At 44.7% G+C, this 22,410-nt stretch overlaps 1 protein-coding gene across 3 annotated transcripts in view; it reads left to right on the top strand.

The window, feature by feature from the left end:
- Positions 1 to 22,410, top strand: part of SUSD6 (sushi domain containing 6) — a 102,351-nt gene that overhangs the window by 35,934 nt on the left and 44,007 nt on the right. For all 3 annotated transcript variants that reach the window (XM_053224617.1, XM_027066034.2, XM_027066035.2), the window contains exon 2: positions 14,828 to 15,028. In XM_053224617.1, coding sequence (XP_053080592.1) covers positions 14,908 to 15,028 — 121 coding nt within the window. In that variant the 5' untranslated portion in view covers positions 14,828 to 14,907. The remainder of the gene's footprint in view (positions 1 to 14,827; positions 15,029 to 22,410) is intronic.

Here is a 22,410-nt window from a genome sequence, read left to right on the forward strand (position 1 = left end):
GTTCAGTTACTTGGAAATTGTTCGATCCTTTCATTTCAAGGCCTGCTTTTTAGCTTTGTTAGATTGGGTCCAGAACAGCCTTTAGTCTGGGGCCAGGATGGCCCCATTACTAAGGCCAAACCCTTCTGAAGATTCCATCTGATGCCCTGTTTGTTAGGACATTTTTCCACGTTGGCCGGTAGGAACATGAATATTTCTGGCTCTGTGTGAACTCTGGGGGTTATGCCACCTACTTCTTTCCGTTCATTCTTTCCCCAGCATTGCTAATTTCCTCATACACATGCACAGATGAGTACTCAGCCAAAGTTTCAAGGGGTTCTCTCTTCAGATCTCTGGGGCTTTTTCTCTTTATGGCTCATTATTTTTAGTTACTTTGCCCTGCAAATTCTAGCCACATTGGTCTCCCCACACTCCCAACTCTGTCTCTAACTCTGAGATTGTTGAACTCTTTCATGTTTCTTCTTTCTGCTTTGTGTTCTGGAAACTCCTGAGAGAGTTAGCTAGGGCACTAGTAGGGTTCACTGCGTTTCAAGGATCACTGCCCTGTGCTGCCTATTGTTAAATGTCTGAAAGCCATTATTTCATATATTAAATCTGGCTTTCTAGTTGTTTAAGGAAAGAGAGTAAATCTAGTCTCTGTTATTCCATCATGACTGGAGGTAGAAGTCCCTCAGACTAATTTCCAGCCTTGGATATTTTTTCCCTCCTGTGTTTGCTTGTTGAAAAATGGATCCATCAAGGCAAATTTTACTCAGATTCAGATCATGTTAGTTTGCCAAACATTTATTGAACACCTGCATCCAGAGAATAGCATGGTTCAGTATTAGGCTATATATGGCACAATCTGTAATTTTACCTGTGCTGTACTTTCTAGCATAAAGCTGGGGGTGCACTTCTAGGTGTTATCCTGGCACAAACATGCACGTCTATACACACTTTGAGCCTCCTTCCTGTGCCTCCTGACCATGCTCCCATTTAACCTGGGCAGCTAGTTGAACTAATAGGCACAATCCATGAACAAACAGTAGGTGCCCAGCTGTGTATGCGTGAGTTAGCCAGATAGCCATCTCCAGAGAGCCTTGTGTGGGGAAGGGAGGAGTTTTAACTCTCTGTATTCAGTGGCTCTTCCATCTTACTTAGGCTTACTCTGTGCCAGATCCTATATGTGTGAATCATGGACTCTTTGAAATTCTGTGAAGCATTCGGTGTTGTTTTCCCCATTTTATATATGACAAAATAGAGACTCATAACAGTAAAGTGGTACCCCTAGGACCTGTAAGAAGCAAGAGGCAGAATCAGGATTTGAACTCACTTTTGTGTAACTCTAAAATCCACATTGATTGATCCTGTAACTAACAGTTTCATTTCCCTCTTCTGGGCTCCAGCTTACTTCTGTGTTTTGTTTTTGACATTTGGGCTGTATATCACCTATGTGTTCTCACTTTCTACCTCTGTATGTGTCTTACCTCCCCCAGTAGACTGTTATCTCTTTTAGGGCATATGCTTTTCCCCATCTTTGTGCCTTTCATGGAGTCTAGAATATGTAGGTACCCAATATAGGTGTTGAATGAAGTCAGTAAGTTCCTTAAGAAAGATATTTGTTAGGAATGAGTCCAGATGCCTGTCTGGAGGGAAATACCAGATTCCCTCCCTCATTAATTTATGATATTTCTTTCTGTCTGCTGTGTTTATCATAATTCCTCTTAACATCTTCCAGGATGTAACCTGGACTTTATGAAGTTCTTTGTTTGGTACCTCTGCCTGAATTTTGACTAATTTGAGATTACTTTTGGAGTCTGTGTTTGGAGATTTAAGGAAATATCTGTTGTGAATTAGATTCCTTTCTTCTCGGGCTGTGATTTAGAGCTCCGCATGTAGAGAACCAGAAGTATGGCTGGAGCTAGAACTGGAGCTTGTAGGCCTTGGTGGAGGGTATAGGTGGGGGCAGGGGTGTGGGACTAATCAAAGGGGAAGGAACAGTAGGCAGGTTCCTGCTTCTCGTTTTTGCTCGGAACCTCACAGTCCAACCTTGACAGCTTACAGGAAGTTTGGGTAATTTGTGAGGGAGAGGACAGGAAGAGTCATGGTTTGGTTATAGATTCAGAGGCTTCTTGGAATTTACGCAAGATGGAGAACATTTGTAGTCTTGTACAGCTTAAGTGTGTACCTGATTGGGGCTGTTAAGCTTTAGTAGATGGAAGTGAAGAACATGTTCCTAGAATCCTGAGCCTGCACCAGAACCTCAGGGGAAAACACTCAGGTGGCATGTGAGTAGAAAAGAGGAAAATGGCAGAAAGTGGGACCATATTTATGCAGAATCTTAAGGCCTGAGAGACACTAGGAAAGGTTGTTTCTGACTCAGCTACCAGGTAGACTGGTTCTCTCACGAATCTTATAGATGTAGCAGTTTTGGGGTAGAAGTGGAGAGGCTCTTTTGTTGCAGTTGAACATTAAGGAAGCAGGCAGCTCTTTAATATTCATCCCCAGTGTCTCCCTAGCTTTGGCCAATCATGGCATGCGGGAGTGTTAGTTCAGAGACACTCTCTGTGGGGGTTCTCCAAGCTGTCTGGGCAGTTCAGGAATTTTAACTAAAATCCTTGGGCTAACTGAGAAGGTACAGCTTAAAAGATATAAATCCCTTCTAGCCATCCTCCAGTCTTTCTTCTCCCTTCTTTTCCAGCTCTTCGCTCAAATATTTTTGCCCTTATTGTGTCCACTTTGTCACTTTGAATTCATGTTAAGATCAGCATGATCTGCCCTCACCACTCTAATGAAACTACTCTTGATGAAGTCACCAAGCATCTTGTGACAAGACCAGTCTTCATCTTAGTGGACCTTCACTGCCAACTCCCCCTACATCCTCCTTGAATCTTTCTGTCCCTCCCTTGACATTTTGATGCATAGGCCCTGGTTTTCTCGTACGTTTGGAGTGTCTTTCGTGGGCTGTCCTTCCTTGACATGTTCCTTTAAAAAGTTAGTGTTCTTCCCGGGATTCTGTCCTTGACTCTCTTCTCTTCCCACTCAGCTCTCTTAGGTGAGTCCATCTATTGTACATGTATTCAGCCATCACTTATAGGCTGCTAACTCCAAGCTCAAAGCACTCTGCAGAGTTTCATGCTCGTTTCCTGCCATTCTAATCTTCTCTGTATCATTCCAGTTTTTTTAAATTATTTTTTAAAAATGTTTGTTTTTGAGAGAGAGCACAAGCGAGCAGGGAAGGGACACCAAGAGAGGGAGACACAGAATCCCAAGCAGGCTCCAGGCTCTGAGCTGTCAGCACAGAGCCTGACGCGGGGCTTCAACCTGTGAACTGAGATCATGACCTGAGCTGAAGTCAGACGCCTAACCAACTGAGCCACCTAGCCGCCCCCCAGTTTTAATATATGTGCTGCCAAAGCGAGCACCATGCTTATTTCCAATTTGCCTGCTAGACCTTTCTATGTGGATATCCTTGAAGTGTCTAATTCAGCATATCCAAGAATTACCTGAACTCAGTTCATTACATTCATCCCCCAGATCTGCTCCTCCACCTGTGTTCTTTTTCTCCTTTGGTGGCTTTCACCAGTCACCCCATCACTTAGGCCAAAAACCTTGGCGTCATCCTTTATTGTTGTTTTCACTCACCCCATCCTATTTTTGGCATCTTCTACAGCATTTGGCACATTATGAACATTGAATGAATAAATAAGAGAAAAAGTTTATTAATTTCATCTGAATTTAATTATAATTTAGCTAGCACTTTGGCCTTCATGAAGCTGAATACCTCTGATTACACTCTAACTTTTGGGAAGGGCATCTGACTTTTGGCCACATTCAAATTCTATTAAGGAGAAGGCAGTTTTTAATTTAAAACAGGAACATTTTGTGGAAGGGTTAGTCATTATTAGAAATGGGTGGATTGGCCACTGTGCTATCTTTTAGGGCTGCTCTAAGGAGCTGCTATCAGTTAAAGATGAGGTGGGTGAAGTCAGACTGTACTGGCTCATGAGGGCATTGTCCTTGGTGTTCATGGGAGTAGAGGCAGTGTGTTGTGGGTGGACTTGCCACATGCTATGGGTTTAATGCAGGAATAGGTAAGACTTTTCCATTGGGGAGGGTAGTATGCCTCCTTGCACTCACTGATGGATTTCCTAATAGTATCCTAGTGTTTGTAACATAAATGCTGAGGATATGTTTGTAACTATAATGCTTTACCAAGTTTATTTTCTTTTTCATCTAGCCCCTTAAAAAAAAAGAAAAGAAAAGAAAAGGTGGGGCACCTGAATGGCTCAGTCAGTGAAGTGTCTGACTTTGGCTCAGATCATGATCTCACAGTTCATGAGTTTGATCCCTGCATCTGGCTGTCTGCCATCAGCACAGAGCCCACTTCAGATTCTCTTTCCCCCTTTCTCCACTTCTCCCCGACTTGCACTCTCTGTCTTTCTCAAAATAAATAAGTAAACTTTCTTAAAAAAAAAAAAAAGAAAGAAAAAAGAAATGGAGACAATGACTTAATCATATGGGGCTTAGTTGGTTGAGTGTCTGCCTCTTGATTTCGGCTCAGGTCAGGAACCCATAGTCATGGGATCAGGTCCTGTGTTAGCGTGGAGCCTGCTTAATAAGATCTTTCTCTCTCTCCCTCTGCCCCACTTGGGCACCCTCTCTTTCTCTCTCTCTCTCTCTCTCAAAAAAAAAAAAAAAAAAGAAATCATAGATTTTGGAGCCAGAGAAGCTCTTCAGGTAGTAGTCATCTAGCCCAACCCTGACATGTTTTCAAAAAGTAGCAATAGTAATAATGATAGCTGGTAATAATTAGAATACCTAACATGTTTGACAGTTCACTAAGTTCCAGGTATTATGTTAAGTGCTTTACATGCATTTCCCCATGTAATACTTACCCATGAGGTAGCTGTTATTAGTGCTATTTTATAGATAAGGAAACTGAGGTCCAGAGCAAATGAATAGCTGCATTGGAGTTAAGTATGCTGAAGCAGCTATTGTACAGAAAGATGAAGCATCTTGCTTACTGAAGGTCAAATTTTCCAGTTACAGGCAGAACATGAGTAGAATGCAAATCTCCTGACTCTGAACTCAGCATATATTTTTGTTTTGAGCTGAGAATTCATTCTTTGTGGTCATTTGTGTCTCGTTTCTTATTCAGTCCCTTTTAGTTTTAGTGAAATTGAACGAAGTAGAGGAAAGGATGGTTTAGAGTTAGGGTTTTGGTGAGTTTTTTAAAGTTTATTTTTAAATAGGCAGCCTTCCCAGACTGACTGGGAATGTAGCAGAAGGCCTGAGAACCAGGAAGTGACACAGACCTGTTTATACCATCCCATTTGGAGGCCTTTGGGAAGTGATCCACAGAGATGGTAAAAAGTAAATATAACTGCATCAGGCATTTCTCTTGGGTTTGCTATTTTTGACCTGGAGGAGGTGTTTCCTGCACAGCTATGAGTACTTTGGAAACTGCAATCCTAGAGCCTAAATATCTTGATTGAAGGTATATACATAGGTATTTATTTCTCATTACCAGGCAGCAGTCAGTGGGGCCTGGCAGACAAAATTACCACTTTTTTTTTCTTTTGGTCTTCCTCTCTCTGCCATCCTTTTGGTGAATTGCTCTTCCATTTCTTTGTCTTTCTTTATAATTAGCACTGTGCATGCAGTCTGTCCTGAGAGCTCACTAGGTATGTGCATGAGCTTCACGGTCCAGTTCAACCTTTCTTTTCCCCCTCCCCCTGTTCCACTCAGAAGTCACTGTTCCTACCTCCTCTGCATTCTCATAGCGCTTCTGATTTTTATTTATTTTGTTCATTTTTTAAATGTTTATTTTTGAGAGAGAGAATGAACGAACAAGCTGAGGAGGGGCAGATGGAGAGGAAGACACAGAATCCGAAGCAGACTCTAGGTTCTAAGCTGTCAGCACAGGGCCCGATGCAGGGCTTGAACCTATGAACTGTGAGATCATGACCTGAGCTGAAGTCAGACGCTTAACTGACTGAGCCACCCAGGCGCCCCCTCATAGCACTTTTTTTTTTTAAATAGCCATTTTATTGGGCTCTTATAACACTTCCATGGTGTTATATAGATAAGCTTATAATTCCTCTCACGTAGACTGTGAATTCCTTGAGAGTGGGGAATTCATGTCTGTGCTGCACTTCATTTCTGTGATCACCCAAGCCTTGCACTGAAGACAGCCAGTAAATATTTGCTGAATTGCAGTATAGTCACTGCAAACACCGAGCTGTAAGAAGTCAGATTTAGCAGATCAGCTTCTCAGACTTTATTTGTCCAGTGGGTATTGAAGCCTGCTCCACTTAGCTCTGATAGGAACCAAACAGAGGGGTATGATGACACATAGATATGTCTCTGGGGTCTGTGAACCAATTACAGCCCCTTCTGCCAAGCATTTGTTTTGCTACCTGGCCCAAACTTCAGGATTTATGCCCCTTTCCCCTCCTGTTTTATGTCTGTTGAGACTTTGCCATCTTTTATTTCCTACACAAATTATGTCTTTTGGATTTATCTTTTTTCCTCCTTCAGTGAACAAGTAAATGTTGAGTGCTTTGAGGCACAGAAAGAGGCAGAGTTGGTGGTCTCTGCAGGAATTTATTATCTGCAGTGTATGCAACATACAGCAGTTAAGTAACTGAGCAGGCCTTGGGGAGGGATATGATTGGTTGTCCTGTTCATCGCTCAGGCAGTGATGCTTTGGGTTCAGAAGGGCCTTCCATGTTTATGGGCTCAATTGATGCAACTAAACTTTATCTTGTATTTGGACAACAAAAAAACAGGGAGCCCTTTGCAGTAGGAAAGCAGAGAAGGATAGACTTTTGGCCTCTTGGATTTCATTTATCTGTAGAAGAGGGGTAATGGCACCTATTTAATGAGGTAATGAGTGTGTGTATATATGTAATAAACATGTAAGCTCGGTGCCTCATCCTTCCCTACTACATGCTCAGACTAGAAAACTCCTGTGTCCCCCTGGACACAAATATTGCTTTAGTATAATCACATACATAATTATTTAATTTTGCAGGAAGGAGTGCTAAGTTCCTTAAAAGATACATTTTTTATTTTTTTATTAAAAATTTTATTTTAGTGTTTATTTTTGAGAGAAAGAGTGAGACAGAGTGTGAGTGGGGGAGGAGCAGAGAGAGAGGGAGACACAGAATCTTAGGCAGGCTCCAAGCTCTGAGCTGTCAGCACAGAGCCCGATGTGGGGCTCGAGCCAGTGAACTGCAAGATCATGACCTGAGCTGAAGTCAGACACTTAACCGACTGAGCCACCCAGGCACCCCCAAAGATAGATTTGTAGAACTTCATGGAGGAGAACCTTGGAGGTTCACCTGTTGGCAGTTCTTTCATCTAAACTAATTTGTGTTTTGAGCATAGTCTCAGGGCATATGTTTCCAGCCCAGCTGAAACAGTGCCCTTTAGGAATCCAGTGGCTGCTCAATCAGAGCTGGTCAGAGCAGGAAGGGGCCTTAGCCAGCACTGATTTGAGTGCCCACTGTTCCATACACCATCCTGCATCCTTCACATTTATCTCATTTCCATCTCACAACAACCCAATGAAGTGGGTATTGTGTATCCAGTTTATAGATGGGAACTGAATGATTTGCCCTAGATCACCCCACTAATAATATCCAAGCAGAGCAGAGATTCTGGCCCAGTCTGCTAGAATCTTTCCACCATCCCAGTCTGCCTGAGAAATATTTAGCTGAACTGTTTCATTTTACTTATGAGGAGACAGAGGCATAGGGAGGTGGTATGATTTGTCCTAGTTCAGCCCATCAGTTATTGGTGAAGCTGGGACTAGAGAAGAAGCGGTTTCCTGCCTTCAGGGTTGGAAATTTACTGACTGAGCCAAGTCCCTGCTCACAACCACTCTGCCTTCACTCTCCTTTTTTTTCTGTCCTGTCTTGAGTCTGTGTGTGTTATTTTGTTCTCTTCAGTCCTTCTCTCTATTCTCTGGGCCCCTACAGCTCTGCAGTGGTCCCTGTGTGTGACGCAGGCTGTGTCTCATGCGCGCGCACGCTTGTGTGTGTATGTGCGCATGTGTGTGCGTGCACGTGTACACGTGGAGGCTGGGTTTTTTTGTTGTTGTTGTCAGACATTTGTTATTTTTGGAAAGCACTTTAGGAACACTGTGTACAAATGGCCTATACAAATGTGCTGATGGATTGATTAAGCTCTAAATGGGAAAGTGGAGTTTCCTGAGTTTGCTGCAGTGCAGAGGGAGACAGATGCTAGGATGGGTCTTGGAAGATGAAGGGGGAGAGGACTCCTCATGCAGAACATAGAGGAAGGATTTAACATTTGCTCCTTCCAGTTAGTACTTTTGTTTACTTATGTTTTTGGAGGAAATATTCCTGGGCCCCTCCTATTCCCTAGAAGACATTCCAGATTCCTTAGAACTGAAAGGGCATTCGGGGATCATCCAGGCCCACCCCCTGAAGACCAGGAGGAATGACTGGTTGGTGGAGCTGGGACCTAGAGCTCTCTTATGCATTCAGGTCCCTGCTGCAGTCCTTCTGCTGTTAGGTTGGAGACTGTTAAAGAGAAGGCTTAGGATGGGGGTGGGGGCAGTGTGTCTGCTGATGTCCTGCTGTCTGCAGCCTGATGAATACGGTAGGGGGAAAGTGTGACAACAAGAGGATGTAGCTTCTGGAGAAGCCAGACAAGGATACAAAGAATATCAAGGTGATTCAGAAAAACTGCTAACACCTACCCTATTCTGGTTTAGGTGGCTTATGAGGAAAGCTGAGGGTTATTTTGGTATTTCTAGGAGGTGAATTTTAATGAGTTTGACTGTGTCTTTTGGGCTTTGGAGCTGGAGATGAAAAGGAAATGGATAAGGTACCGTTCTGGCTGTCACAGATCTTCGAGTCCAGTAGAAGAGTTTGTGCCTGTTGAGGCCCTCACATGTTAGTGGCACAAAAGGAAGGGGAAGATACAGGGGTTAGCAAGATTGGAAGGAGTCCGGGGGGGGGGGGGGGGGGGGAAGTAAACTAAAGACATCTAGAAGTAACTTCATTTTTTCATTTTGGAAGCAAGAGTGGGAAGCATTAGAAGCATTAGGATCTGATAAACGTTTAGATGTCTTTTGCTGCCGTGGCCTAGCTATTTCAGGGTGAGTGGGAGGGAAGTGGGGGAGACATGGAAGAGAAGAAAGGGAGCAGGAAGAGAGGCCTCCCTGGCACGTTAGCCACTTCTCTTATCAAACCCTCTGGGAGACTTTGGACTTTGCAGAGTTAGGACTTCCTATCTTTACACTCTGAAAGGTAATTAACTGGTTAAATTCTGGTCACATTTCATGAACTATTCTTTGTCTTCCACCGTCACGTAGCAGCACTGGGGTTGGTGAAGTCGGTTCATGGAAAAAAACCAGACTTTCTTGTTCCAGACTGTCTACTACCACCATCTTCTTTCCCGACTAGATCTGAGGCAAGAAAAGGATTTTGTTGGTTTTACCCATCTAGTTTCCTCTCTTAACTAATGGAGAGATGGGTCATAGTTTAGGAAATAATCAATCCTGACAATTACATGGAGACTGAGGCTGATCTCCTAGAACTGTAGAGAAACCTACTTAGCACCTGGGAGCCAACCTTGACAGAGTCAGGACTCTTGTCTCACAAAGGAGAGATCAGTAGAGTGTGACATGACCCTGCCACTCCAGGAGGACTGTGACATTCTCCAGGGGTAGGCCCCAAGGCAACCAGGCACATGGGCTGAGGAGGTCTGGGCCCTCAGCTGTCTTGGGGACAGGGTGCTGTGGTGGTTTCATGGCTGGCCCCACCTGGTGCTGCAGCTTCCCTAGTCTGTGAGCCATTTTTGAAGGTGACTCTCAGGACACCTTTAATCTTTTCAGGCTCTTTGGTTAACCTGGAAGCATCTATGGCAACGATACGCAAACCACGTGAACTTTGGGTTCATGTTACAGGTTGTCCTTTACTCCAGAAGCCTGTCCTGTTTTCATCGTCATTTTTTATGAGCAGTTTCTCAGACCTCTGCTGTGTTGGCTTCTAGGCCAGAACTGTAGATAGAAGGACCTGAGTCTTTTCAGTTTATAGAGCTGTCCTTTGTATTTTGTCCTTTTTGAGCCTCATTAGAGAGTAGGGAGATATTTAAAGCAAGCAACAACCCCGTTTTATAGATGAGGAAACAAGGCAGAGATGAGGTAACAGAGGCAAAAATGAGGTAAGTGGCTTCCCCAAATCAGAGCCATGGATCGTCATAGAGGATCATTTTGAACAGGAAATGAGTGTTCATGAGGTTCAGCAGAGCACAGTCACCCTGCTTTTAATGTTCTGAGTTCACTGAGGGGGAAAGACCAGACACTGACCTTGAGGGGCTGACATTCTAGCTCATGGGGTCTCTTTCTACCACACACTGTTGGGGTGCAGCCATGGTCCCAGGAAAGATTATCAGAAAAGGATGAATGCAGACTTGCCATGACTCCTCTACACCCCATATTTTAGAGGGGAAACTGGCTGCTGGAGGAAGGGTTGTGTGATACACAGAGAAGCTTGGATGTTTGGAGAATTCTGTGGCTGAGAGAGACCGTAGAGCCTTTCTTAGATGTGCAAATGGAAGCCAGGGAGCCTTCATGACCAGCCAGCTGTTTAGTGGCAGAGATGGGACTGACATGGAGCCTCAGGCTTTCTCTTTTCTTTCTTCTCTCTTCTTACCTCTAAGTTTAAATGTGACATGCCTTGTGAGGGTGGATAAGTGCCATCTTTAAAGACGAGGCTTAGTTCCAGGCTCCTCTTTAATCATAACTTTTTTCCAATATTTTTTGTGGTAAAATACACATAAAATGAAATCAGTCACCTTAAACCAGTTGTAAGTATGCAGGTCAGTGACATTAAGCGTATTCCCACTGTTGTGCAACCATCACCGCCGTCCGTCTCCAGAACTCTTGGCATCTGGCAAAAACGGAACTTTGTACTTGTTAAACACTAACTCCGCATTCCTTCCTCCCCCAGCCCAGACAGCCAGGATCTACTTCCTCTTCCTCCTCCTCCTTCCTGTTCTTCCTCCTCTTTCCCCTTCCCCTCCTCCTACTCCTCCATGTATTTCTCTAGGGATAATGAATATCTAGTTAATTTTTTCTGAAATGTTTTTCTTTTCACTTGCTCTAAAGCCACAGTTCAAGTCCAGGTTTTATTTTATTTTTTAATTCTGTGTTTAAAGCAGATGCCTTCTTAAAATGATTAGATATGTATAGTGTGACCTTTTCTCCACAGTAGCCGGGTTCTCCCATTCTGAGCAATACCCTGGGGTCACAGGGCTTCGCTTTTCTCTGTATTGTTTCTGAAGCACTAACTCTTGGCCTAGCCTTGCAAGTAGACACTCCCACTGACTACCCTCTATTCTCTATTCATCTTTTCTCTTCTTTGCAAAGCCCCCATGTCACTACCCCATCTGTCATGCACCTGATCAGGTGTTAGGCTTCGTGGTGGAATTGGTCCTTTGGCCCAGGGAGCTGCTTAAGTCGGGGGGAGGAGTCCATTGTTTCTCTCAAATAAGACAAAACAGGAGCTCCTATTTGTGTATCTTTTTCCTAATTCTGTATTGGCTCCTCCCCACAGTATTCGTGAGTTTGGCAGGCATTTGTTCACTGCCTTCAAGGAGCTTTGAGTCTGGTGAGGTGAGACAGATAAACATGTAGACGCATTAACCTGTTAGAGGTACAGTCCTAGCAGGGTGCTCAAGACATTTTGGGAATAAGAGGGGGTTAGTCCTACTGGAGGTGGGTGTGGTGTGAAGTGTCAGAAAAGAATTCCTCCAGGCGACTCTTGTGCTGAGCCCTAAGAGTGACTATATTCCTGGCAGGAGGAGCAATCAGGTTTATTTGAACATCAGTCCGTATGTTGAGGGAGGAGACAGGTGGTCTACTGGAACACGTGGCTACATTAATTTTATTTTACATTTTATCTGTTTGAATAGGTAATGCATGCACAAGGTACAGTATACTCAAGGACATTAAAAAGGAATACATATGACGAAAAACAAGTTATTTCCCTATTAATTGCTCACTTCTCCACCCTGAAGGCAATTATTAGCTACCGATTTCTTGTGCATCATTCCAGGCAGAGGTTTTCATGGCATGCAAGAGTGTGTGTGTGTGTGTGTGTATCCCCTTTAAAAATACATGCAGCCTCGCAAGTGGCTTTCTTCATGTACTGATTGTGGAAGTCATTTCATATATGAGGACAGACTAGACCTGCCTAGTTCTTTTTAATTTTTTTTAGTAGGCTCCACACCCAGCGTGGAGCCCATCACGGGGCTTGAACCCAGGACGCTGAGATCAAGACCTGAGCTGAGATCAAGAGTTGGATGCTTAACCGACTGAGCCACTCAGGCACCTCCTGCCTAACTCTTTTTAGACCAGTACATGGTATTTTGTTAGGTGTGTGTATGACCACTTGTTTAACTTGCCTCACTTCAGTCTTTTGCCAGTACAAAGAATTCAGTGACTATCTTGCATCTATATCATTGCTCATGCGATTTTTGAGGACGGATTCTAGAAGTAGAACTGATAGGTTAGAGAATATGTGACACATATTGTCAAATTGCCCTCGAAAGAGCTCCACATTAATGATGCTAAATTCAAGATCCTTTACTACTTGATGCCCCCCACTTCCCCTCCTCTAAAATCCTTGCCACAGTGCTCGTCCTAAATGAATTTGGTCTTATAACTCCTCTGTTTATGATCCTCTAAGCTGTACATGGTTTTCAGGGTAAAGTTTAACCTCCTTGGCCTAGCCCTTAACTCTAGCCTCTGCCAAGCGTGCCGTGCTCCCATTGTTCTGTTCCACTTGTATTTGGTACCTTCTTTTTCACTAAACATATGCACTAGCAGTCAGCATCACCTCCTCTGGGGAGTCTCTCTTGGTTACCTTCACTTGTGCACAGAACACCTAAGCACCGCTCTGATCCAGCCCCATCCATTCACTATAGAAATATTTGTTGTGCACGTGCTGTAATGTGGCCCAACCAGGTGTTATTCTCAATGTTGCCTTCAGGGGGTGATGACTGCCTGGTACAAATACCTGCTGTGGATGAATCAAAAATGACAGCACCCATTGCTAACTGGACATATTGTTGAACCTCTTCTGACGTTGGGTTTTGGCATCTGCTGAATGAGGAGGTAAAGCCTGATGACCTCTAAGGTCTCTGCAGCTCAGCCTTATTACTAATTACAACAGCAACAGCAGGCAGTATTTACCGAGTACTGGCAAAGTGCCAGGAACTGCCAAGTGCTTTGTCTGATCCTAATCCTTACATCAAACCAATGAAGACGTATGGTTACTGCTCCCATTTTACAGATGAGGAAACTGAGGCTAAGAGAGTGATTTGGCCACATGGTCATAATAGAGGACACAGATTGGAATTCTGGCATTCTAACTCTGCTGTCCTTAGCCACATAAATATATACACATTCCACACATTTACACACACACGGTTTTGTGTACTGTTTTGGGTCACTTACAGACTCCACCCCTAGACCTCTTCAAGAACCATCCCTTTTCTACAGCTTTAAAGGCTCAAGTTGGAGTCTGGGTAAAAGCTGTGGACAGAAGACTGCTATAGTCACAGCTATTTAGGGGTAGTGAGTAAGGACCCAGTGGCTAGCTCATGCTCATTGAAGGCCCTGCTAGCTGCTTTTCCTTCATGCTGAGGTAGCTCCTGTTGCTGTTTGCAGTAACTCTCTTTAGAAGGGGATGTAGGCCTGAGTCAAGGCTTCAGACATGGATTAAAGGCAGGTCTGTTTAATATCCCTGGCAGAGTCTCAGAGGCATCCTTTATTAGGGTTGTAGATGGCAGGCTCCCTTCTCTATTTACATAAAGCCTTATTAATGGAGAAGGAGGTGTGTATGGAATTTAAAAAGGGAGTATAATCTTATTATTTGGAATCCTTGTTATAAACTAGGGTAAATAAAATCAAATGACTGAACTAAAATGTAATAGGGCCCATATCATAATGTATCATCATCAACTCAGCTGCTTCTCTGAAGGCTTGTAGAAAGTAATCCCTTAAAGTCTTAACCCCTGATACATATATTTTTTAAAGACCCTGGTTCCTACTCTTCTGAAGTCATCGTCTGAACTAGAGTGGGTGGGGGTGCTAATTAACAGTCACAGCCCATCCTCTCCCAGTCCTTGTCAGGGACACCCAGCAAGTGTGGCCTCTTGGGGTCACAGGTGTGTCAGGTGAGCCTGGAGTAATTGGTCCATTTTTGAGATTCATGGCTGTGGAGTCAGCGTCAGATCCTCAGGGGCTCATCCGGCCTCTGGCAGCTGAGCAAGCCTAGCCGTGGGCCCTTGGCTCCTGCAGCTGCATTCCTTCTCTAGGCGGTGTATTTCTCCCTTTAAGACACGTGTTCTCTATTTTTTTTTTTTTCCTTTCGGTCGGTTGAACTCGCTCTGAGTCCAAATGGCAAAGGCAAAGCCTGACTGAGGGGTGTAGCATCTGTGTCAACAGCTGCCTCTCTCTCCTCTTCTCCGTTGGAGGCGGTGGGGGCAGAGCCTGGGCAGTTGCTGAAAGTTCTGCCATGCCTGACAGATTTCCAGGTGAGCTTGTGTTGGTCTCCTCGTCCTAAGAGCGAGGATCTGGCTCCTAGATGCTGACACTGATGGCAGCTTGCTGCAGGCCTCGGCATTTCCCCACATAGGAGTTGAAAAGCCACTTATGTGCCTGTCCCTTCTGGCAGCAGGAATTCAGTTACTAGCATTTTGTATGTGGTTATGGCTTCCTTGCTACAGTGCCTACTTGCAGCTAACTTAGGGCCAAAGTTTTCACTTATGTCCTTGTTTTCTGTTTGTTTTTTTTTTATAGGTAAATCTACCTGTGGCTGACTTTAGAATTCTTCTGGCTTTTAAATTTTTTCTTTTTAAAATAACTTGGACGGATAAAAGATGTGCCATGGCAGGATAACACCAAAGAGCACCTCAGCGTTGGCCGTGGCCTCCGCGGGACATGGAGTGTTCCTTCCACTGGTGATCCTTAGCACCCTCCTTGGAGACGGACTTGCCTCAGGTGGGTCCCCGACTGCCTCTGTGTGGGAGGGAAAAGACTCAGTACCATTGTTTCTCCCAAAGGCTGGGATAGGGCACTGTCCATCTAGCGGGAAGTTGCAGGGAGAGAAGAGGGTGGAGGTGGGCTTTTGTGCCGTGGTATAGGCGGGGGTGGGGGGGGGTGGGGGGGGTGGGGGGTGGGGGGGGTGGGCAGGCCTGGGGGTGTGGCATTAAGGGGCCCCTTGAGTCACCTGGGAGACGGGTGTGTAGGAAACTGCTGGGCTGACATTGTCGCTCCTTCCCCCACCCCCGCAGCTGGAGTCACCAGGCAGGATGGAGGGATTCAGAACACGATATTCAGCAGGGTGCAGGTTTTGGAATCAGACTGCCTGTGTTCTGAGTCCAGTCCCATTGCTGGCTCTGCGACCTGAGCAGATCTCCTTACCTCTCAGCTACAGAATCGGATAAAAGTAGTACCTACCCTGGGGGGAGGGAGGGGGGTGAAGATTGTCTGAGATAACACAGCAAGCACTTAATGATTGTTAGCTTATTGTGTGTTTCTTGTCTTTTTATGTTTTTTTCTCAGAATAAGTACAAAGTTGAGGTGTTGTAACTTAATGAAAGCAGGACCTGGTCACTGACACTATAAACTTCGTGATCCTGGACAAGCCACTTAGGCATCTGTGGCTTAGTTTCTCCATTTATCAAATGAGGGGGGTTGACCCGGATACCTTTAAGGTCCTATCCACTTCTCTCAGTTTATACTTTCATAATTCTACGGACTTTTCTGGTTGAAGCTGATGGGCTGCAAGAGCTGTAGCAGTGGCTAGAAATGTAGCCATGAGCTTGATCCTTGTTGGCTTCTGCTGTGCTCTGAAGACCCTTCTTAGGTTCTCTTCATGTGGTCCTCTCGACCTGGCGTCCTTTTTAGAAAGCACATATTTTGATGTGTACCATAGGCCTCTGGGTGACGCTAGAGAACCTGCCTCTGTATCTGCAAGTACCAGTAGGGGTCTCAACTAATTATGAATGAACTCAACAGTAGTGGGGCCCCTACCAGTCTTCATTAGATACATTAATACGGCAGTTTTCTTTGGACAGCATTCCCTGGAGAGGGATCTCAGGTAGATTCTGGAAGGGGACTTGAAGAATGAGAGCAGTGTGGTATAGTGTGGCACATAGAGTCCCCATACAGTGCTCTTTCTCATTCTTTCTTTTGAACACTTGATTATTTTTTCTAAGTTTATTTATTTATTTTGAAAGAGAGAACGTGAGCAGGGCAGGGGCAGATAGAATCCCAAGCAGGTTCTGTGCTGTCCGTGCAGAGCCCATGCGCCATGAGATCATGACCTGAACAGAAATCAAGAGTCAGGTGCTTAATCGACTGAGCCACCCAGGCGCCCCCTCTCATTCTTTTTCTATCAACCCCTGCCACCCGCTTACGTGACACATGAAGATAATAGTGCAGTCTCATCTAAGCTTTTTCTTCTGAATTGTTGAGAAAAACAGTTACCCATTTGTTGTTGCATTATAGTCTTTTCCACCACGCACGTACAGATTTCCTCTTCTGCCTCTTCTTTACTCTGTTCTGACACTTAAACCTTTCCCACAAAGCATAACACCTCTTTGGCTGTGAGGAGCCCCTGGCACAACTAAGGAGGCCACTACTAATGATTGAGACCCCACAACGTAGGCATCATGACTATATATGAGATTTAAAAGGAAAAGAAGGCCAGACTACACCAGTTGTGCAACCAGATGAAGCAGGGCTTACGTTTGCAGGGCGTATAAGCCAAAGCCAGAGGAGGCCTCTAGAAGCTGTAGTCACAGAGCCATAGAATATAGAGATCCTGCCTTATTCACCACTGTATCTCCAGAGCAGATGTTGGCAAATGACAGTCCATGGACTGAATCCTTCCTGCTGCTTTTGTATGGCCTGTGAGCCAAGAATGGTTTTTATATTTTTAAATGATTGGGGAAAAAAATCAAAAGAAGAATCATTCATGATACATAAAAATTGTGAGCTCACATTTCAGTGCCTATAAAGTTTTATTGGAACATAGCAATGTTTATTCTTTATATTTATGAATATAAATATGGCTGTGTTTGTGCTGCAGTGGCAGTGTTGGATGGTTGTGACATAGACTGTTTCACCCCAAAGCCTAGACTTTAAGATATTGGACCCTTTCTAGAAGAGATTTGCCACCCTACCCCTAGACGCAAACAAATAGTGCTCAATAAGTATGTGCATGAATGGAATAACTGTCAGAGCTAGGATTTTAGAGGTCATGCACTTGCCCAGGGTCCTAGGGCCCAGGCTCCAGAACCTGACCTAGTACCTAGTATGCTACCAAGACCACCTTCTTCCAAGGCTCCACTAGGGGAGCTGTCTGGTCGTGTGACCTGGCAATTTTAGGGCAGAATGTCTGCCTTTGGTGTCTGAGGCCTCTAACTTCCTTAGCTTCATTAAGCCATTCCGCCTACTGCCACCCTCCTTTTTATGGGCTCCACCCCTGCCTCCTCCCATTTCCCACCCCATTTTCCAACTACCCACACCTTCCCAACTTTCCACCCAAGGTCTGAATTCAATTATCAGGAACTGATGGTTTCAGACTGGCTGGATAAAGGGATTATTATTCTCCAATGTGGAAAAATGTATGTCTGTAGTGTGGGCTCAGAGCAGGATGGAAAAGTTGGCTCTGTAGCTTTTTTTCCCCTCCCCCATCTGCAAAGAATCCTCCCTTCCCTGCAACCCCCAACCCTCCAAGTCTTTTCTCCTTCCCATAAAACATGTGTACTGGCACAGAGCAGAATGCAGGCAGTGGAAGGGGTTTTACCATTACTTAGATCCAGTGCACCAAGTTGCTGCTGGTTTTTTCCCCTCTCTGGAGTGGCTTCTCAGTGAAGAAGGCACGCACTCCTTGGCCTGAAACCCATAGCACACCTGCATGGCTGTGCCTGCCATAAGCAGCTTGCCAAGAAACCAAAACTCTCAGATACCCTGAAGTTGAGGAAAGGCATGCCAGTTCAAAAAAAGTCCCCTCTTCCTCTTCGTGCCTACCTTACCTGCTCCTGTGGCTGCACTTGAACACTTACTCCAGAGGCATTGTAAAATGAGGTGCTTATAAAATACACAGCCTTCGTTACCCAGTGAGCTCTAGTCTTTGTGTGTACATACACACTCGTAACTGTGAGACTCCCACCGGACATACGTAAGTGGGTGTCTGCTGGGGGGCAGTTCATCTGTAGAGTCTCTGGTTACAAATTCCACAGTCACCCTTCGTCTTGGTCATAATTGCTCAGGTCTAGAAGAAAAGAATCATGTAGGAACAGGCACTTGAGAGTTCTGGGGCAGAGTTGTGCCATGATCAAGTTCAGTTTTCCATCTTGGTTTCTCTTATCTACAGTTTGGGATTTGGAGTTATAATGGAGAAGGTGTTAGGGAGGCAGTGGGTCCAGCTTCCCCCTTGGTCATTCCTTAAGCAGATATGGGGAAAATCATTGGAAGTTTCCTTTCGAGGAGTAGCAGAAGGAAGAGTATCTTACCTCTTTACACATGGTCACACCATGCAGGCAAAAGACCAGAATTGAAAATAAAATTATATGTATAGTACACAGCTTGCCTCTCTTCTTGAACCAGAGAGGAATCAGGGTCTCAGCTGTGCAGCAGCCTTTCCCAGATCTCGCACAACTCCTTCCCTTTACCCAGGATCTTAAGAAACTTGCTTTAGGACCTTAGGCAAATCAGTTGACCTCTTTGTGTCTCCTTTAAAACAGAAATCGAATCCTTAAGGATGTTAGGTTGGTGTTGTGTAGACTAATAAAAATGATTGGAGGGCACCTGGCATATAAAATGTGTGGTGTAATTCCCAAATAATAACAACAACAGGGTTGGTATGTGACCCACTGTTGAGTCATGCTGGGCAGGAGACTTTATGCAGATGACATCCTTTGCTGTCTTTAAAAAAAAAAAAAATGAAGATGCAAAGTCATTGTGTTGGGGATAAGGAATTGGGAGGAGGTGTCAAACTTGACCAGTTGAGGAAGTTTGGGTTACTTCTGGAAACCCCTTTGCCTTCCAGAAAGCTCATGTTTCCATAGTCTGATGGTCTCAACCCAGCTGGCTTGCTGACTCATGTAAAAAGCTTTTGATTTTCATTCTCTCCCTTTCCTGAGCATTTGCTGAAAAAACTCAGTATTTGACTTGTTTCTGATTTCTACCCCCCCCAACCCCCCCCCCCCCCGCCCAAGAGTGTTTCCATGACACTTTAGGCCATGTTAAACATCACACAAGCACCTAAAGCCATTTTAAAATCTCATCTGTATTTCTGTGCCGCAGAGTGAGAAAGCATGGCAGTTAGTGTTCACTGAAGAGGGAAAACGTTGAGAACAAGGCTCTCAGGGGTATGATACGACTTTGGCTCTTCATGTTGATGTGCTGGAGAGATGTTGACAAGTGGCCCTGGCTCATCTTGCATCTCTGAAGGGACCTGGAGTCAGAGATAATGTACACTGAGCTGAGAGGTGAGAATAGGCAGGAAGTTGACATGTACAGAGCATCATTTGTGTGTCAGGCTCTCTGTGTGTCATCCCATTTAAAGCCCTTAGGAAAGCCTGTGAGCTGCGTGGTCATGTAACCATTTTACAGATGAGAAACTAAGGCAGAGAGAGGTTACATAACCTGCTCAGAGACAGGCAGTTGTCTGTGGGGAAGCTGGCTGGGATTTGTGCCGAGTCTGTCTAACTTTGCTGCCCGTGGTCTGCTGAGAACCACACTGCGTGTGCTGAGTGGCAGCAGGCTTCTCTGAGACCCATTTCTTGTGTCACTCTGTTGGAGCACGGGGCAACCTTCAGATGATTCTTTTGACAGAGGAAGACAGACTCCATCTGTGTTTCCTCCCCTGGATAAGGGATGGCAGGAGTCATCTCTGGGTTACTGTGTTTGCCTCTGTGGTGGTTTCTGTTCTCATGTACTGGGACCCTTGATTGTTTGGTTCCCAGTTTAGGCACACGGTTTACCAGGGCAGTTCTATTCTTGGAAAGGAACAATAGGGACCACAGCAAATTGTTTGCTAAATGAGGATGTAGTTCCCAAAACATCCGCAGAGCATCTTCCTGTCGGTTGTAAACACTGCTGACGAAGTGATGTAATCTCTCCGTGGTGTAATTACCTGTGACTATAAAAAGACTTGGGGATTGTGGGAGGAGGCTGGATGGGTCATTATAGGGCTTGCTGAACCCTGGCGTCTCAAAAAGACATTGAGAAATTACCCTCCTCAGGCTAATTGTTGTGCCATGTTTAGAACATTGCAAACACATGGTATCAGCTTTGCACTGTAACTTTTGAAGAACAGAAACCAGGAGTCCACCAAACTGAACACCTAAGTGGGTCTCAGTCGGGCTAAAGCTCTCAGTAAGCACAGATCCCACCTTTGAAGCAAAGGTGCCCTACTACCCTGGCCTAATTTGTGAGCTAGGATTTTATCCTTACCTGCCCAACTCCTGCAAAAGGGGCCACAGGGCACTTAAAAACACACACACACACACACACACACACACACACACACAACAACCTAGGGTCAGCTTCCAGAGTTCTTAATTATTCTAGTAGGTTTGCAGATGAATCCTTTCATCACCTCTTACCCGCTGGGAGATTCCTTTCCTCTGCATCACTCAGGAATGTGAGCCCGCAGAGGGCATGAGCAGCCCTCACTCCCATTCCAGGTGGCTGGTGCTAGTATGACTGGTTCCCTGGAGTGTGGCCAGATCAGGAGTGACCTTGGCAGGCCTTGTGTTTAGTGTTGAGGCCCCGAGGGACAGCAGCATTTAGAGACAACCTTTCATGCTGCTGGGTGAAAGAGAGGGGTGCTGGCTGCTGATCTCTCCTAGCCCTGTTTGTGCACCTCACCTGAAGCCAATGTAAAGCATGAAATCTGAATGTACCAGAAGATAAGGGTGAGATTATAACTATTTATTTAAAAAGTTTATTTAAGTAATCTCTACTCCCAATGTAGGACTCAAACTCACAACCCCAAGATTGAGAGTCGCATGCATGGTCTTCCAACTGAGCGAACCAGGAGCCCTACATTATAACTATTAAAAAAGGATTGTCCCCTAGCATTTGTTCACATAGCTGTCTCTTGTCAGGTGGCATAGGATTCAACTCATAAACACCTTAAAATAGTAAATACCACCTGCAGTTCTCGTGGTGGCACTGAGGTCACTAATGCAGCTCAGGGTAACATCTATCTGTTATCCTTCAGGTCCACCCCTTGCTTGTTTGTTGCTTTTAATTCCAGTATAATGAACATGCAGGGTTATATTAGTTTCAGGTGTACAATACAGTGATTGACAATTCTGTACATTCGTTGTGATCATCACAGTAAGTGCACTTGTAATTCCCTTCACCTCTTTCTTTTTAATTTTTTTAAATGTTTTTATTTTTGAGAGAGAGAGAGAGACAGAGCGTGAGCAGGGTAGGGGCAGAGAGAGAGAGAGACACAGAATCTGAAGCATGCTCCAGGCTCTGAGCTCTCAGCACAGAGCCCGATGCAGGGCTTGAATTTGTGAACTGCAAGATCATGACCTGAGGTGAAGTCATGATCAGCTAATGGACTCAGCCACCCAGGCCCCCCCCCCTTTCACATATTTCATCTGTCCCCCCCCACTCGCCTCCCCTCTGTTAACCGTATGTTTGTTCTGTGTAGTTAAGAGTCTGGTTTTTGTTTTTGTGTTTTGAGGTTTTTTGGGGTTTTGTTGTTGTTCTCTTTTTTTTCTTTGTTTGCTTGTTTTGTTTCTTAAATTCCACTTACGAGTGAGATGAAATGGTATTTGTCTTTCTCAGAAGACTTATTTCACTTAGCATTATATCCTGTAGATCCATCCATGTTGTTGCAGAGGGCAGCATTTCATTCTTTTTTTATTGACTCCTTGTTTTTAGAGAGACAGTGTAGTCTGATCAAAAGCGTGGACCTTGGAGTCCACGGGTTTGAATATTTTGAATACGGCCCCTACTCATAGCTCTCTGTGTTACCCTGGATAATTTTTCTGACCTCGCTGCCAGTGTTTCCCTAAAATGGGCATGATAATAGTGACTACTTCATAAGACTGTTGCAAGAATTAAATAAGAATGTATATATATAAAGCACTTAGGACATGGCCTGGCATACAAAGACGTAATTTCCAAGTTGAAAGATCAGATTCTAGCAGCAGTTGCTACAGTCTGCACTTCTGCTGCCACACAGCTAGTTAATTTAGACAGACTCAAGGTTGGAAGGTACGCCTTGTTTCTTCTGTAGTCTTAGATTCTGTTTGATTCAATTCAGTACATACTGAGTAGAGTTGGCTGCATACTGCCTGAGTTATTCATAATTCATAAGTCCGTAATTCTCAAATACTTCCATG

The sequence above is a fragment of the Acinonyx jubatus genome, chromosome B3, assembly GCF_027475565.1.
Source record: "Acinonyx jubatus isolate Ajub_Pintada_27869175 chromosome B3, VMU_Ajub_asm_v1.0, whole genome shotgun sequence".
NCBI lineage: Eukaryota > Metazoa > Chordata > Mammalia > Carnivora > Felidae > Acinonyx > Acinonyx jubatus.